At 35.0% G+C, this 18,577-nt stretch overlaps 2 protein-coding genes across 4 annotated transcripts in view; one reads left to right on the top strand and one right to left on the bottom strand.

Moving 5' to 3' along the window:
- The window catches only part of flt1 (fms related receptor tyrosine kinase 1), a 58,919-nt gene extending 50,880 nt beyond the window's left edge, over window positions 1-8,039 (top strand). The window contains exons 25-31 of one of the 2 annotated variants that reach the window (XM_073940364.1): window positions 1,390-1,489; window positions 1,731-1,836; window positions 4,795-4,904; window positions 5,009-5,075; window positions 5,153-5,244; window positions 6,802-6,960; window positions 7,940-8,039. In XM_073940364.1, the coding sequence (XP_073796465.1) occupies window positions 1,390-1,489; window positions 1,731-1,836; window positions 4,795-4,904; window positions 5,009-5,075; window positions 5,153-5,244; window positions 6,802-6,916 (590 nt within the window). In that variant the 3' untranslated portion in view covers window positions 6,917-6,960; window positions 7,940-8,039. Of the gene's footprint in view, window positions 1-1,389; window positions 1,490-1,730; window positions 1,837-4,794; window positions 4,905-5,008; window positions 5,076-5,152; window positions 5,245-6,801; window positions 7,139-7,939 lie in introns of those variants that run through there. The other variant, NM_001014829.3, reaches the window with a different exon arrangement.
- Window positions 8,040-9,287: 1,248 nt separating this feature from the next.
- Window positions 9,288-18,577, bottom strand: part of pan3 (poly(A) specific ribonuclease subunit PAN3) — a 28,426-nt gene continuing 19,136 nt past the window's right edge. Inside the window, exons 16-19 of one of the 2 annotated variants that reach the window (XR_012399053.1) lie at window positions 13,953-14,017; window positions 13,713-13,851; window positions 10,298-11,147; window positions 9,294-10,148 (exon numbers count right to left, since the gene is read on the bottom strand). Coding sequence is in view for 1 of the 2 variants with exons in the window: in NM_001105692.2 (NP_001099162.2) it covers window positions 11,007-11,147; window positions 13,713-13,851; window positions 13,953-14,017 (345 nt within the window). In the remaining variant the exon portion in view is untranslated. Of the gene's footprint in view, window positions 11,148-13,712; window positions 13,852-13,952; window positions 14,018-18,577 lie in introns of both variants that reach the window. The other variant, NM_001105692.2, reaches the window with a different exon arrangement.

Genomic DNA, 18,577 nt, shown 5'->3' with positions numbered 1-18,577 from the left:
GCACACTGGTGGTGGTGTAGAGACCCCACCCTTTCATGATTGTAAAGTGCTTTCAGTGTAAGTCATACACCATAAATGCACTATATAAATACACATTACAAGTCACTGGACAAGTCATTTTTTGAAATTATTGTTATTTTAATCCTGCCAAACTAAAAAAATAAGACTTTCTCCTGATGAAAATATATAATAGGCATAAAATGCAAGGCACCTGCTACAAGCACTTTATTATACTGTTGAAACAAAATCAATGTGCATCACTACTGGTGATACATTGAGTTTTTATTGTGCCAAATGAAAATCTTCTTGTTTGGGTGAAGTATTCCTTTTGAAACTGCAGCGAGTTCCTCCCACTGATGGAAAATGTTGCATTTATTACTTTACACACTTTTAAAACCAAATCTTGTCACAAATTTATCTTTGGAAAGGTTTTAATTCACGACTCCAAGTTTGGTCATGGTTTTGTGACATTGTAACATCATGTACTATCAATTTGTGACTGGACAGGATGGCACATGGTGGCTATTTTTGATAAAGCACCCAAACAAAATCTCACTTTCATACATTCATTTTCTTTTCGGCTTAGTCCCTTTTTTAATCTGAGGTTGCCACAGAGGTATGAACCGCCAATTTATCAAGCATATTTTTTATGCAGCTCATTCACACACATATGGACAATATAGCTTACCAAATTCACCTATTTTAGATATCACCTAACACATGTTTTTGGACTTGTGAGGAAAACCCGAGCACCCACATAATCTCACTTTTGTAATACCAAATTCAAATTTGGAAGATAACTTTTTTAGACATATCACTTTGATTTTCTAATCATTTTAGTGAATATTTTATTTAATCAAATATATATGATGACGTATAATATATAAGAACATAAAATATAACATCTTTATAATGCTTTTGCTTTACAGTTAACTTTTTTTTCTTTTTCATGCTTCCTTTTTTAATGCTTTCACTTCTGCAATAATCCACTGAGTGCCTTTTTAAAAATAAATAGGTTGCCAATAAATTATTGTTTATGTGAGGTGACCGTTAACTTCTTAAAAGCCATTTAAAGCCACAGATACAAGTTAAATACATCTTAGAAAGACGACACCAGTAGCCTAGGGGTTAGTGTGCCAACATATGATGGCTTCAATGTGCTTTTGGGCATCTCAAGTTCCAATCTCACTTCAAGGACCTTTCCCGTTCACTTCACTTCCTGTGCAGTATACTGTTCTAGCAATAAAGGCAAAATGTCAAATAAATACATATTTAAAGCATCAGATTTCACATAACATTATCATTGATGCTTATATGGTTATATATTTATTATTATCATACTTTTGAGAACAGTCATATTTACATGATATGGTGTTTTGTGCTCTACAGGAGCGTCCCCATACCCAGGACTCAACATGGATGAGGAGTTCTGCCGCAGACTGAAGCACGGCACTCGGATGTGTTCTCCTCAATACAGCACACCAGAGATGTCAGTGTGTGTGTGTGTGTGTGTGTGTGTGTGTGTGTGTGTGTGTGTGTGTGTGTGTGTGTGTGTGTGTGTGTGTGTGTGTGTGTGTGTGTGTGTGTGTGTGTGTGTGTGTGTGTGTGTGTGTGTGTGTGTGTGTGTGTGTGTGTGTGTGTGTGTGTGCTTGCGTGCGTACGTGCGTGTGTGTGTTCATTTAATTCATCCAGTACATGACAATAATGAGTGTGTCTGACTTGTGCGACAGTTACAGCATCATGTGTGCATGCTGGGAAAACAACCCCGAGGACAGACCTTCATTCACTACTCTAGTGGAGATACTGGGAGACCTTCTGCAGACCTGCGTCCAACAGGTCAGACATTATATACACAATTAAAACAAAACATAAATAAAAACCTCAAGCCATTAAAATCAAAAGGATGTAATGTTTACGCACACCAAAACCTCTTAATTCAGTCAAATGTTTATAATCTTTCAAAATAATGCACAGAAAGAGCTATTACTTTAAAATCAAAAGTTACTTTAAAATTACTTTAAAATTACTTTAAAGTCGTTCATTCAAACTGTAGACTTCATAGTCAGATCTGTAGTCTAGTGTCAAATTTACTTTGTTTTCAAACGGTCATAATAGTGTGATTTTATTGTCCTCATCTGTTCATGTGATGAAAGTGAACTGTAGAAATTATGGATTATTCTAGAATTGCGTATCCAGGATCATTTAAAAAAAATCTTGAATCAAACAATATTGAACAGACTGTCAACTCAAGTTATCTCTAAAAAAATACTAATGCTTTTATGTGGAGACATTTTATCTTGAAAACTCCTGACATACCTATTTTTTACTGTCTCCATGGCCTAAATCACATTCAGCTTCATTTATTATGAAATAATTCAGTTTTTTCATATTTCATAATTTTCATATTTCATGTTTTTAAAGTTTTTTTGTGTGTTTATTATACTATCTATTTTCTGTTTTATTTGTCATTTTAGTAATAAAAAAAGATTTTTTTCTGTCCCAACGTTGACCACTCTGGTGTAAAAAAGGCATTAACAATCACTTAAAGGACACCTAGGATGAAAATCAACTTTTGTAAGCTGTTAGTACAGAACTGTGTGTAGGTATAGTGTGTCCACAGTCATATAGGAGTAATATCAACAAAACAATTCTCTTTTTTTTAATTTCCTGACATTAAAGTAGGACCCACATCCCAGTTATTTTGAGGCCACTGCAACGTGACGTAGGAGTGCAGTTTTCCCCACCCACTGAATTGATTGACAGGTGCCATGTCTCCATAATATATAAATACACATGTCCACAGAGCTTTTTTTTTTTTTTTTGGAAAAAAAAACTGGGATTAAACATGTTACAACACTCTGTGATCAGCTGCTCCTCAATTCGTTTTATAAGTTTAAAACGTTTTTTTTTAGACCATGTAAAGACATCGCTATGTAATTCTTTAATCACCACAACCACATGGTGTCAGTAAATGTGCATTTGTGTGAGACTCATCATTTCAGAAAGGCTTAAATTAAACTCCACCACAAATACATCAAATAAACTTACTCTGTATTTTGACTAATGAGCTTTATTTCAGCTTCATCCAAGTCTGTCTCTGTCACTGTGCTGTTTATCTGATGTAACACATGATTAGCAGACATGCACGCAGCTCATTTGGATTTAAAGCCACAGGCTACAAAAGCTACAGTATACTCAGACACAAAAATGGGCCAATTCTGGAAGCTATAATAAATAATCTGATGAGTATTTGAGCTGAAAATTTACAGACACATTCTGGAGACACCAAGACTTGTCTTACATCTTGTAAAAGGGGTAAAATAGGTGCCCTTTAAGCACTGGTAGCAAAAGTATGCGACCAAGTGTTGTCACTTGCTCTGGCAGGAAATTTTTTTTAGGCACTGAGGCATGGTATTCATTAATCTCTCATTAATTTGTACAAAAAGTTTAGGCAACACTAATAGTAGATCCATTTTCAACTGTTACTGTAATGTTATAAGTAAATTAATAGGATTCAGTAAAATAATATGAAAATAATTCTGTTTTAGACATGCCATGTGGTGTTTAGTTGAGGTTAGCATTCAAAGCTAAGCGTCCTTTCTAAATGTCAATTCTGTTAGTGGTCTAAAATCTTTAACAATAAATTAAACAACAAATAGTCGCAGAATCAAACACATTTGAATTGTTTCACATTAATAATTTATTCAGTTTATTGTAAATGATCATTTATTGTATATCATTCTTGTTTAATTTGACTGCCGCTTTACCAAATGGTTGATCATGTTTTTATTGTTTTAAATAATGACTGTTGAAGTAATTTAAATAATAATTTTTATATTTAAAAAAAAATAGAAATAAAAAACAATGTTCTGTTGCACTACTACACTTGATTTTGTTTTTATTGTAAAAAACAAACAAACAAGAAAACATGTTAAATGAGAATCTGAAATGGCATACTTTAAAAATAAAGGTGATTTTTTTAGGCAACGATGTTTTATTTTTAACATTTTTTAAATAAATTGGTCTTCATATTCTCAGATTTTTATAGAATATGTATTAATTTAGGTACTTTTACCATAAACTGACATATCAAATTTGAGGCTCATGTTTTAGAAAATTATAGGATGTGTTGGAAAAAAAATGCTTTGAGTGTTAGCTTAGGGCATTAAGAGTTAAGAAATGCAATCCACACACTTTTTTCTCGTTGGGGTTGTTAAATACATAATAAAATAAATGGAAATAATAAATAAATGGAAAATGCCTGAAATGCGCCCACTATTTTAGAATAAGTTTTACGCAAACAAATTTACATTGTTATGATGAGATGCTTTCTTATATGTTTTTTTTTTTTTTTTTTTTTTTTACCACCGTCATATTTCTTGAGTGATCGTTTGGTTATTGTGAGGAAAGGGTACAGCGATTATGTATGCGTGAGTATCATGATGTGTAAAAACAAACCTGCAGTTTACGTAATGGCCACTAGTGTCACTAATAACGGGGATTTCTGAACTCTACACAAATAACTACATTTTTCTTTAAAATAGTCAGAACAAGTAAAAAAATGGTTGTATGGCTCAATGTGTACATTATTATTTTTTTACTTTGCTTATACTATCTAGTTATTAATTACCCAGTTTACACTGTACATAAACATAAAAAATTAAGTTGCCCCCCCCCCAAAAAAAAATCAGAAATTGTATTGTTTCAGCTTATTTTAAATAAGTAGTTTTAACAATTTTTTTGAGTGTATGTAAAGACTATTAATTTTTTTTATGTTTTTGTTTTTCAAAACAGGATGGAAAGGATTATATTCCCTTAAATGCTTTTAAATCTGGAGAAGGACATACCATTACGACTCATCTGAATCAGAGAGATATAAGCCAGAAAGCACTGGGAAATTCAAGGTACAAAGCTCTTTGAATAAGAAAATAGCAGCCAAAATCTAATTTATAATGTGAATAACTGCACTAGTTTATTGACTTTGGTTTATTATTTTGTTTTGTAATAGCTACATCAGCCCTGGGAAGATCAAAGCCATGAGCACTTTTGAAGATTTGCACAAAGAGATCCCTGATGTAAGCGTTTTAATGTACAGTTGCTTTTGACTGGGCAAAGGGGTCGAGTCTGACTTCGATGGCGTGTTTTACTACAGGACGAGCAGTCTGACAGTGGAATGGTTCTGCCCTCTGAAGAGCTCATTCAGGTGAAGTGGACAGACAGATTCAAAACCAAGAACATCACTAAGTAAGTGCAATAAGATGGGAGGAATTGTTGATTATTAAACATTTTGAAATGTAAATCTGCCATTCAAACGTTTTATTCTGTTTTTTGATTTCTTTATTGATAAAAAATGACTACGTTAGTTGATGGTTTTATTAATTATTTTGATCTTGCAGATTTCATCAGCACATAAGAGAATTAGATTTTATTTTAGTGACGCTGTTTTGCATTACAGGAATAATTTGAAAACATATACTAAAATAGAAATGAGCTACTTTTAAATTGCAATATTTGACAATAATACTGAAAAAATGTAGACATGGTGAGCATGTAACTTTAAAAAAGGTAGGAATTTACTTAGCAGTAACCTTTAAACTTTAAACTTTTTACTTAGCTCAAACTTTTAAATGGCAGTGTATTTCTTAAAAAATAAAAAATGTATAAATATTCACTTGATTTTATGGGCATTATCAGTGGTTATCAGCAGCTAGATATGGGATAGTAGGGGCCTTCTGGCTCAGAAGGCTGTTATCATTCATCTACAATGGTTAATCAGTTACAGATCACATACGCCTGCATCTGAAAGTTAACAAGAATTATTTATATTAAGTTTCTCGTTAATTGTATGTTAGCCCAACCCAAAACACAACTGTCACAAATCTGGATCTGGAGTCATCTCTATTAGTATAGCTGATTAACCATGTTGGTGGATGATAGCCTTCTGAGCCTACCAGTAGATGAGCCTTCCAGTAGGTGCAGAAGGCCCCTACTGGCTCATATCTATCAGCTGAAAACCAGGAGTTAAAGGGATAGTTCTCTCAAAAATTTAATTTACTCATCCTCAGCTTTATCCAAACATTTATGAGTTTCTTTTATCTGTTGACCACAAAAGAAGATAATTTTTAAAATGTTGGAAACTGGTAGCCCTTAACTTACATACTTTTAAAAATAATATACTATGGAAGTCAATGGCTAGTTTTCCAAGATTCTTCGATATATCTTTTATGTTCAACATAAGAAATAAACTATTAATAAAAAAAAATTTTTTTTTAAAAATTTGTGGACATTAGTAGGGCCACACAGAATCTTTGGACATTTTTTAATGTTTCTGCTGAGAATCTTGTAAAAAAAAAAAAAAAAAAAGTGGATTTATTGCGGAATTATTTTGGGAGTATTAAAACAAAAAAAACTTGATATATGAAATAAAAAAAATACCTTATTAACTTGTATTCAATGTTTACAATGGAAATCCAATTAGATTCACTTATTTGGTAATCAAAGCAAGTCTCTAATATATCTACTAAAAGACAGAAAATATTACTTTACAAACTGTACTCTAAATAAATCATATGAACAGTTTCATATGTCAAGAATATTACTAAAATTATTCCAATAAACCGAATAAATATAAATTGACACACATTCACACAAATATGTACATTTTTCACTTCATTAAAAGTGCATTGCTCGTACAGCGTTTGAGTGCTGCTATGGGCTTTTAGTCCTTTAAGTTTCATAGCAGTTCTGACCATATGAAAATATTTTGACTTCATTTAAGTGTCAGTGTTTTGTGTGTTGCAGGTTTTTCTCCAGAGGTCAAAGTCAGCCTCGTCTGAGCAGCGCCCCCTGTTGTTCTGATCAAACAGCGCTTCCTCCACCACATTATGAAGGCGATCTTCTTTACCCCAGTTTCTAACATTTGCGTATGACAAACCTGCATGTAAACATCCGTTGGCACTGGTAAAAACACCTCTTATCTCAATTCTGCTGCTTTCGGTTCCTCATTAGGCTCAATTTATCACGACAAAGTAGCTTTTCTGAATAGACATCAGCAATAACCACACCATATTAAAGGGACAGTCGCTACAAATAAATGCTCGTTTCTTCGGTTTAACACAAATGTGTTCATTTTGAACAACAAGAAACAAATGTGCAATACCAGGAAAAGAAATGAGAATTTTCATTGTGAACTAACCCTTAACCAAATAATTTGCTGTCACTAATTAATCCTTAACTTTTTATTTCCTAAGATACTTTCTTGAGTGTCGTATTTTGAGATTTTGTTTTAAACTTCTATCTGATGTGTGTATTCTCATTTTGAAAGCACTGCTAACTTAACATATCCGATCATTTTATTAGTTACAGAGCAGCTGATATTATTTATGAGCTAGTGAAAAGCATTTATTACAATTACTGCTTGTAGGTACCAAATGTTAAACTGTAGAGCACAGTTCATGTGCTGCAGGCCATATGCTGGACGTTCACCATAGAATATTTATTTGCATCATGTTATTAGAACATATTAGAGTATATGTGTATATGTATATATATATATATATATATATATATATATATATATATATATATATATATATATATATATATATATATATATATATATATATATATGGTTTATTTAATGCTGAAAATTTGAAGCTACTGGTATTAGCTGTACAAAGCAAGCTGTTTTTACATGTGCACAATGTGTTGTTTGGCAGTGTTTTAATGTCCCATGATCAACTAAGCTATGCTGTCAGATTCATGAAGACGACACTGTTCAAAACGTTAGGAGTCAGTATTATTATTTTTTTTAAACATAGAAATGTTAACATACAATTTAAAATTGCTTATATATATTATATTTATATATATATGCACACGCTGCTGGTCAAAAGTATTGGCTCAGTTTTTTTTTAAGATAATTATTTTGTTCATCAAGGTGGTGGATCATGTGACTGAAGACTGCAGTAATAAAGCTGAAAATGCATCTTTAAAATCACTGGAATAAATGATTAAAATGATGAAAATAATCCTTTTTTTTTCTGGAAAATGTTGTCCTTTAACATATGCATTATATTATTCACCTATAAATGATCTTTTTGATTTATTTAACCTGATGCCATCCAATATAAAGGTATATATTCTCCCATTTTAGCTAAAACTGCTGGCTGCATTTTCTGAAAAAACAAGGACCATAATGAAACCAGAGTTAGGCATGTGTCAGTATAAGATTCTGACCCTATGATAACCCTGGATAAAAAAATCACGGTTTCACAGTATTGTGACTACTGCTCTAAAACGCTTGTTTTTAATAACAAAAATAAAAAAGTCAGCATTTTCCCCTTTGAATGCAATAAGATTTTATTTTGAGAAACATTTAAAATATTTTGGAGCAGTAAACATGTCAGGCTAAATAATCTAAATTAATCATTGACTTCTGCGGTCTTCATTAGTTTTAAAAAAACACAGATTTCATTACAATTTAATACGGCGTCTTTTCTGCTGGAGATACTGTTTGCCTTAAACAAAAACATGTTTTCACACACACCTTAGTAACGGTATAGCAGAACATTTTGGCAATTTTATAACCTTGACTTTTCCAAAACCACGGTATACCTTGATAACGGTTATTCTTTTCCTAGTCAGTCTTAAAAAAAAAAAATCTCTTGACAATACATTGAGGCCTTATGAATCCAGTTGGACCACTTGCTGAAGCTGTGTAATGTTGTTGTTAATGTTGCTGCTTGTCTGTTTTACTTCATAAGACCTCAATGTGAACATTAAAGCCTAAAGCCACGTCCACACATACATGGGCATTTTTTATAAACTGAGTTTTTCCTAACCTTCATTTTTAAAAGAAGTTTCCTTCCACATGGCGATGCTAAAATGTGTTAGCCAATCATAATAGTTGACATTGGCACATTGACGCTGAGGCAAAAACTTGACTTGCTGGAGTTTTAACAAAAACCTGTGTCATATATGGACAAGACCTTATGATGAATTTTTAAATAATCGCAAACTGTATTGTATGTTTGTTGTAGTGACGCTATTGCTATTGTAACTGATCCTCTCACCTAACGATTACCACAAACAAATGCTTTAATAAAATATCTGCACCATATCCGAGACCTACTCTCATTGCTGCTTTAATGATGTTTTTGTGGCATCTATTTTGGGAAGCATTTCATTCTCCTTCCATGTTCTCAGACTTGCAGCCAAATTATAAACAAGTTCCTTTTTTATTCTTGCAGCTCATTTTCTACTCAAACAATCATGAACACCCAAAATCAATCTTAACTTTTATTTACTCTTTATTAAAATACTGCTGTACACACAAATATTGCAAAAAAATGTGACAAACACAAGAAGGGCATAAAACATACTGGGGTTGTGAAGGAGGACTTCATGTATGTGAGTGTATGTGTGTGTGTGTGTGTGTGTGTGTGTGTGTGTGTGTGTGTGTGTGTGTGTCTGGAGTGCGCTCCACTGGAATCGGAGTACATGATATGACAGATCGGCCACTAAAAGGTGTGTGTTAATGTTTGTGTGTGTGATGAAGAAAGAGATACGGGCTTGGCACCATGTTCACCAAGTTATATTACTGATTGGTTTACTTTAAAAAGAAAATAAAGAAGAGGGGGGGGGGGGGGTAGAGGAGAGGGTAGATTACTGAACTCACAGCATCCTCACTGCAGTTCTGGCCTGCTGTATCCTGCACACCCCAATCTGTGCTGCAAGTCCTGCACGGGTCCTCGACCCACAGATCGGGCAGTCACCAATGACAGGTCAGACACATTCAGCCATTGGCATATCATCATTATCCTGAGCGAATTTCAAACTGATTTACGGATGTTGTCGCATGATCAAATCATAGAAAGAAAGAAACTGATGCAATCCCAAGCGTCCTTTGCTGGGATTGGTCCACAGAGTGAGGTGAGAAACATCCCATCATGCATCTCTGTACAATAGCTTGGTGAGGGAAAGGGAACAACACAAGAGAGCTCTACTGAGATTCACTAGATCCAAACCAATACTAGCGGATGTGAGAAACGAAAAGAATGAAGAAGTGGACGCTTAAGAAGAGGACATTCATTCCACCATCACAGCGAACTGGTTTCCCTTGCTAGTGTGGTCCAGTTCTTTGGTTCCTATCACGAGAGCCATACAAAAAATAAAAATAAACAACAAAAATCCATCCTCTCAAAATCTGATAATGCGCCTGTGAAATTAAAAGGTCGCAAATAAACAATTTTACTCAGCAAGAGGGGAGAGAGAGAGAGAAAGATAGAGAGAGCACCTCTTTGTCAGCGCCAGCGAATGCCGTGGAATCCCACAAACCCAGTGACGTCCCTCCTGCCTGTAAATCGGCTGACATGATCAAGAGTCGTTACAAACGTTAACCATCGCCACACATTCATTCAGTGGTCAGTCTCATTGATTAACCCAACCCGGCGCATCGTCCCATCAGAGTCCAGGACACATGACCAGTGGTCTGTCCCAAATTGTAGTACCTCATAAAAAAACAGGAGGAGATGATGTGGAAAACGCTCTGTTTTTTTGTTTCGTTTTGTGTCTATTTCATGTGTGATCCCTGTATGAACCCTGTGGGACGTGCGCGCACAATCACTTAAAAAAAGGAACTTAAAATGTTTAGTGCATCCTCCAAAAAATCCAAAAAAAAAAAAAAAAATACAAATTAAAAATAAGAGCAGGAAGTCATTTTTTTGGACATTGTTCCCAAGTCTTAAAAAAACTCATTGGCCACAGCTCTCAGTTCAGTTCATAATTCTGCAGCTGCGCTGTTTGTTGTGAAAACTAAAAAAATAAGCTTTAGAAAAAGACGTTTCTCTGGATAGAAGAACAACAGTGTATCTGACTGGAGGTGAGCAACCAGCTGGCTCTGCCCTGGTCGTGAGATCATCGTTCTGCACCTATGATTCCAGGCTGTAGTGCAATGTGCTCTGTTTTCAGGCAGTTCCAGCCCACTCCTGTGGGGACGGCTGGGGTTACAGGGGGCCGTTCGCCGTGGCCAGCAGTTCCTGGAAGGTGCTCTCAAAGCAGCGCTTCAGGTCTGAGTAAGTCACCACGAGCACGCTCTTCTCATCCCGGGACACCAGACTGATCTTCTCCGGCACTCCAGCGTCCAACTGCAATTACGAGTTTAAAAAAATACTTAGAAATGTACAAGATACATTTTGAAAAACCTGCTGTACTTTGGAGAATACAAGCGTTTTAGCACGACTTTCCAAAAGCAACATTTATAGTCGCCATCATCAATACAGAATGTCTGTGCTACCTTTGATCCTGCTTTAAATAAGTTTGCTTACGCTAGTTACTTCTAATCAATGACATTTCAAGAGTTACACTTAGCTGATAATTGAGAAGTAAATGTGTGTTTGGCATGCTGTCCCGAGAGAGAGCCCTGAGCTCAGACCATCCTTGAGACCCTCCTGTTTTATCAGGAGAAAGAGGAGTCTAAGCTCAGGTAGGTCTCGAGAGCTCCCTGAATTTGTTTGCTCAGCCTATTCCTTCATTATTAGGAGTTGCCAAGACGGTATGAACTGCCAACTATACCAGCATATGGCCATGTGGTGAATGCCTAGTACTGAAACACTTAAACACTGTGCCAATTTGGTTTATTCAATTCACTTATCCTGCATGTCTTTAGACTGTGGGAGAAAAACAATGCACCCGGAAACCCACGCTAGCACAGGGAGAACATGTAAACTCCACACCAAAACTGGCCCAGCAGGACTCGAACTAGCGACCTTCTTGCTGTGAGGCAACAGTGCTAACCAGTGAGCCACCCTGTCCTGGATTAATCTAGGGGGGGGTGTAGTGGTGGATGGGGTGATTCTTCAAGGCGAGGATGACTAAGGTGAGGAAATCTGGTTATTTATGTGCCTTTAAATTTGTCTGATTAGTAAATCATTTGAAAGCTAATGTGGGACCAGCCGTGGTCAATCACAAACACGTGATCCTCTTGAACTTAGTTTATAAATAAACCTCACTTATGGAAAATAGCACTAATTTCTTTTTGATTTGTCATTTGATTTTTCATTCAATAGTTTAGTGTGAAATGAATACTGTATATATGTTAAATACTTATATGTTATATGTATACTGTATACTGTATATATGTTAATACTTAAATATGTATTTTTTGGAATGGTGGTGGACACAAGACGCTTAGAGGTTTACTGATTATATTTCTGAATGAGTGTATGACTTGTAGCTTACACAGCAATGCAACATTTTTGCCTCTACAAACAAAACAGAACATCACTTTAAGAAAAGTTTCAATATAATAGCTCTAAACTATCATGCTTTAACTGTCAACCAGTAATAACAAATAGTAAAAACAGCAGTAACACATGAAAGTCTGCAACTGTTTATATTATTATTGTATTATATTTTAGTTATTATAATGTGTTTTTTCTATTTTAATACAAGGACGAGATCACTGATGTCTGTAATTACTCCACCTCCAAAATATGTAAAATAATGTATAATTCAGCAATTGGCCTTTTTTTGATGAAGTAAAAAATGAGCCATTTTGACATCATGCTTCATGACTCTGTTGCTCCAGGAACAACAAACAAAACATCTACAGTCAAGCCTGAAACTATTCCAGCCCCAAGGGTACCAATAATCAAACGATTAATAAAGGTTTGTATTTACGTAATACATGCGAGTGTATAGAGTATATTTATTATGTTTTTATAAATACAAACATAAAATATATAATATATAAAATTACATTTGTATTGGATGTAAATTCTATATAAAATCTAGTGCTGGGAAAAATGAGTCACAATAGATCACATGCATATTAAAAAGTTTGTTTTGACAATTAAGTGTGTGTACAGTGTAAATACACACAAATACATACAGGCATGTACATACTTGAGAAAATGTTTATTTAAATATACACATTTATATATGATTTGTATCAAACATTTATTTTAGATCTATGTAACAAAATTGTTGGTATAGTTTGCTTCTATGTATGTGTGTGTATCACATATAAAATATATAAAACACACACACACACGCGCACACACACGCGCACACACACGCGCACACACACGTTATGTCAAAACAAACTTTTATTTTGGTAGTGATTAAATTGCAATTAATTTTTGCTCAGCACTAATATAAACATCCTCAAATATATGGAAGCATTTGTGTATTTATACATGTAAATAGTACAGTAAATACTCCAGAAGATTTCAGGCTTGACTGTACACGCATAGGATAAATTAGTTTTAAAGACTCAGTTGTAAAGTAAATTATGAATAATATGTGGTCATTTCACATGCAGCATTAACTACACAGAGCTGGAGTTCATTGAGAAGATACGTGAACAGCTGTGACCTTCACAGAACGATTATATCTGTCATTAAATATTTATGGACCAACAAACATATTGTTGGTCATGTTTCTGAATGTAAACAGTTAAGGAAAAAAATGGCATTGTTTCATATTTAGGATATTTTGACGTCTATGTCATGCAAGTACAAAAAACATCCTAATGGAGAAAAATAGACAATGACCTTTGAAGTTGACTTTGTGCTTTGTAACACTTCAGATCTTTTCAATGTAAAAGCATAGTGGGAATCTGGGAGTCTCAAAGCCACTGTGTGTGTAAACAGCATTTCAATGTACCTTTGCATTAATCCGCTGAGAAGCACAAACTTGCAATAGCTCACCTTGTTGAGACAGGATACAATGTGGCTGAGGTCAACCCAAGGCGTGCCAGTCTCTGTGACCTGGTGGAACAGGTGATCTCTGAAGAGCTTTAGCAGGTAACGATCTCCAGTCTCAGACCATGTTGGATCCTTCTGGAACCTATGAGAATTCAAATTCGACAGTGAAACAAACCATTCTGGAAGCGTCCATTAAAAAAGGTTTAATTTCTGAAAGGTTTCGAAAACGTGCCATGTACTTACTCTGGTCTTTCATTGATGGTTCCCAGTTTTGCCAGTAGGCGGAACAATCGTCCATTTTGAACCTCCTGCAAAACAGAAAACGGTGTTAAATAGAGATGTATTATGACCAGCATTTTGAATAACAGAAAAAAGGATATTTTGGGGATGCAAAGCGAGACTTTGGAGATTGTCAGAAGGGAAGTAAAAGAGGAAACCAGGTCAAATTTAAACCACTTTTTGAGTCACATTTGCTCTCATGCAAGATCATTGGAGGAAAGAGTACTGAAAAATCATACTCGTGTAAAAGTGCCAAAATATGTAGTTCAAGTATAGTAAAAGCATCCCTTCTAAACACTAGTATGAGTAAAAAAGCAGCCCTTCTAAAAGTACCAAGGAGTAGCGAGTAGCTACTAGCTAGCGAGAATTACACTGTGAAAAAAGTAAATTAATGTGGAAGCCGCCTGAAAATTATGATTAATGTGGAGTGAAATCTGTGTAAGCTTTTAGGCAAATACAGTTAAAGTCAGAATGATTAGTCCCTCTTGAATTATTAGCTCCCCTTTATATTTTTCCACAATTTCTGTTTAACGGAGAAGATGTAATAGTTTTAATAACTCATTTCTAATAACTGATATATTTTATCTTTGCTATGATGACAGTAAATAATATTTGACTAATATATTTTTCAAGGTACTAGTATTCAGCTTAAAGTGATATTTAAAGGCTTAACTAGGTTAATTAGGCAAATTAGGCAAGCCATTGTATAATAATAGTTTGTTCTGTAGACAATTGAAAAAATATATATTGCTTAAGGGTGCTAATAATATTAACCTTAAAGGGGTGGTCCACGAGGATATCATATTTTAAACTTTAGTTGATGTGTAATGTAGCTGTGTTAACATAAACAACATCTCTGAATGTAATACGCTCAAAGTTTAATGCAAAGTGAGACATTGGCTTTTACAGAGTTAGCTTAGCAAAGACTACAGCAAACAAATTTGGGGACTACAAAAAATACATCTGGGCTAGTGAGATCACAAACGCTGCAGGTTAAGCACATTCACCATGCGCATACACCCCACGCAGCAACGGGGCATGGTGCTGTAATGCTACAGCAAAGAAAGCAAAAATGTCGTCCAAATGCTGCTATTTCCACTAAACTTGTTCTGTTTCTGTATTTGGACTTCCGAAGGACGACACAAAGAGAAAAGTTGTTAAATTGTTAATTTATTTTGCTTCCAAAAATGCTTCCACACTGTACATGTGTGCTGTATTTATAAAGTGTCTGTCTTCAAGGGTCATGAAACCCTGCTCTTTCAGTTCAAGTCTACCTCAGAATTAAAAAAAAAATGCTCCAAGATGGGCGTGGAGCTCTGTGAGCAGAAGGAGTGGGTGAGGCTGGCAGAGCAGGGGAAAAAGAGGGGAGCGAACAACTGCTGTCAATTAGCTCACAAAATGAAAGACACACCATGAAGAGACCCATGATTTTAGAGTTTAAAGTTAAAACGCAAAACAAAAGTGCTCTCATGAATAATTAAGAAGCAGGGTCTTCTCATATGACAGTGTTAATTGAAAAATTGTTGAAATTGAAAAAATTGTCAGATTAAACTATAAAAAAAATGGCTGAGAGAAAGGGAAGATTTACTTTAGATGTCAAGACAATAAAAAACACAAACCGTATGGGGAGGAAATAGCTGATAAAAACAATACTAAAACGACCATCAGCATATCAGGAGTCATCCAGAAATTCACACAAAGGTAAACTTATTATTTTTTTATTTACCCAAGTGTCTGTGCTTTCGTTTAACTTGTGTAACCCCTCGCTAGAGTAGATTTAGTCGACTAAAATCTTAATAAATTTAGTTGACTAAAACTAAAATATGTCTAAACTAAATTGAAATTCTAGTCAAAAAAGTAAGACTAAAAGTAAAGCAAAATTTGCTGTCAAAATTAACAGTCATAGGATAAGAAAACTCCACTAGCAGATTCTACGTCGCCGATTTTGATCCCGTCCCAAAAATTATTTTAAAACCAGAAGTTGAAATTAGCAGACAAAAGCTCAAAATTATTCATTTTTCACAATTAAAGCTGACAGGTGCTAACGTCATCTTAACTGATGAACACACAAATCTGTTAATTTTATTTTAAGCAATCCAGGGTGTCTTGAACCTTTAAATTTCATCTTTTCTACACGTGATTTGATTGGTCTACGGTATTATGGGCCAAAAAATAATAAGGACAACAATTTTAACTAAAATAATAGAGTTAAAGTACTAATAGAGGACAAAAACTGTACTCAAGAAAAAAAACAAAGTACAATTCCTGAGACAATACACTCAATTACTGTTATTCAAAATGTGCTACTTTTAACCTCTGCATCAGACACGGCACAGCATCAAATAAATACAAGAGGAAAAAACAACATAATTGGAAAAGCCATCAATGCATGCTCATAGGTGTTTTTGATAGGGTGGTCCACAATTATCTTCTCACATCCGAGGAGAAGTGATCACAAGGAGGAAATCAAAAGAGAGAACAGTTGAAGTTATCCGAAATATCTACAGCAAATCACACCTCCTCCTCCCTCCGGTCTGACTTCAGCACATGCAGATGACTTACTAAATGTGAATAACACTGTCCACAAGGGTGTTTACTTTAGCTTCCTGCATAGCTACAGAATAACAGAGTGAGGCAAGAGGCCCATTTAAAACCTGAAGTAAAATGTACCGTATAAGATAAGGTTGTTCTCATTATCTAGATGATCTTGGTTTTGTAAATAACAATAAATATACACCTGTAAAAATGGATTGTTACAGTACACACAGTACATGTGATGGAAGTTGTCTTTTTCATTAAGAATAAAGAGATAAGACTTTTTTTCTTATGTGGAGTAAATGAATAGACAATATTAAACCAGTACACCCAGGTTTATCTTGAGTTTTGTTACCCCATGTCCCTCTGTATATAGTTTATTAAAGGGAAAAAAACTGAAAGAGCATATGTAAGATCTGACAACAATTTTTCCAGGATTTATGGCATGCAAATTAACAGTTATTGTTTTATTCTTATCTCCTTCTGTTTAAGAGATTATGCACACTGTAAAAAATGCTGGATTCCACACAATTAATTCATGCCGTCTCAACACAAATCAATCATGTTAACTTAATCGTTTTTACAAATTGAAGTGAATTGAACATAAAAAAGTATGTTGTCTAAAAAAAAAACGTATTAATTGTGCCGTGTCAACTAATTTTAGATAAGTAGTTTTAACAAAAAGTAAACTAGTTTTTAAACTGAATGTCCTGCTTGCTTCTGTTTGAAAATCAATTTAAATAAGAAAACAAGTGTACATCTCGATCTCGAGCACTTCTGAAATGCTAGCTGGCAGCAGGTTTTTATGTTCCTCTGTGTCGAGTTTCTTCGCTGGTGTTTTGTTCTTCAAGTAGCTAAAACTCGCTCATTTTGAGGCGGGAACCAGCGGACGTCCAACAACTTTAGCAAAAGTTTCCATCTAGATCTCCTTTACGGGACTCAACACTTGTAAACACTTGCTTCATCAGGCTCGCCGCTCTTAGCACTGCCCACACTAGTCAGCGATACCAAGCAGACCAATCACGGAGTTTGCGCTACGTGTCATTAAGACGTGTAGTTACATTTTTTGAGAGGTTCGAATCAGCGTTGTCCACAGCAAGGGCTAAGCGATAGCATGAAGGCTGCACAGTAGTATAAATGAACCTTGAGCTATGGTACAGAAGCAAAATTTATTGATTATTATGGCAGAATGAGAGTAGAGCAGGGGTGTCCAAACTCAGTCCTAGAGGGCAGGTGTGCTGCAGATTTTAGCCCCAACTTGCCTCAACACACCTGCATGGTTGTTTCTAAAAAGCCTAGTAAGAGCTTGATTAACTAGCCCAGGTGTGTCTGATTGGGGTTGGAACTAAACTTTGCTGGAAAGCGGCACTCCAGGACCGAGTTAGAACACCCCTGGAGTAGAGTTCCTATCCATGTCAGTCTTGAAAATACCAACTTTTAATTTTCCATTGTTCTTGGTACATGACTATAGAGGAGTCAAGCTTTAAATAGGAAAATTATCTTTTTTTGTTTTAATTTTTTTAATCTATGCTAAGCTAAAAGTGCTCCTGCCATACCCAGATATCATGTGAATTGATTCAAAAACGATAAAACTCTAGGGGCCATATCATACACTTGGCGATATTCGGTGTGACGCAATTGTTGTTTGCTAGTTTCAGCTTGACACAATTGTCGTTTTGACGTTTTGCACCACACCGTTTAAATAGCAAATGCATTTGCGCTCAAATGTGCACCCATAGGCTTTCTGGTCTAAAAAAGAAGGTGTGTTAAGGCGCATTGCTCGTGCGTTGCTACTTTGAGGAACTATAATAAACTGCTCAATAGACCAGCTGAGAGCGGGTCTAAAGTCCAGCGCAGAGCGCTATAGTTTAGCTTGCGCCTCGCTTAAACATTGCTTGATACACACAGGATGTACAGCAATACACAAACATCTTTACAAATGAAAAAGAATTAAAATGGTAAATTGTATTGTATTATGTATTTTCTACATAAATATAAAAACCACCGCCTCCATGCCATCATCTTATTAGTAGTATTATTTATTATTTGTATAT

Source organism: Danio rerio, chromosome 24, assembly GCF_049306965.1.
Source record: "Danio rerio strain Tuebingen ecotype United States chromosome 24, GRCz12tu, whole genome shotgun sequence".
NCBI lineage: Eukaryota > Metazoa > Chordata > Actinopteri > Cypriniformes > Danionidae > Danio > Danio rerio.
This window is presented reverse-complemented; position numbering and strand designations above follow the sequence as displayed.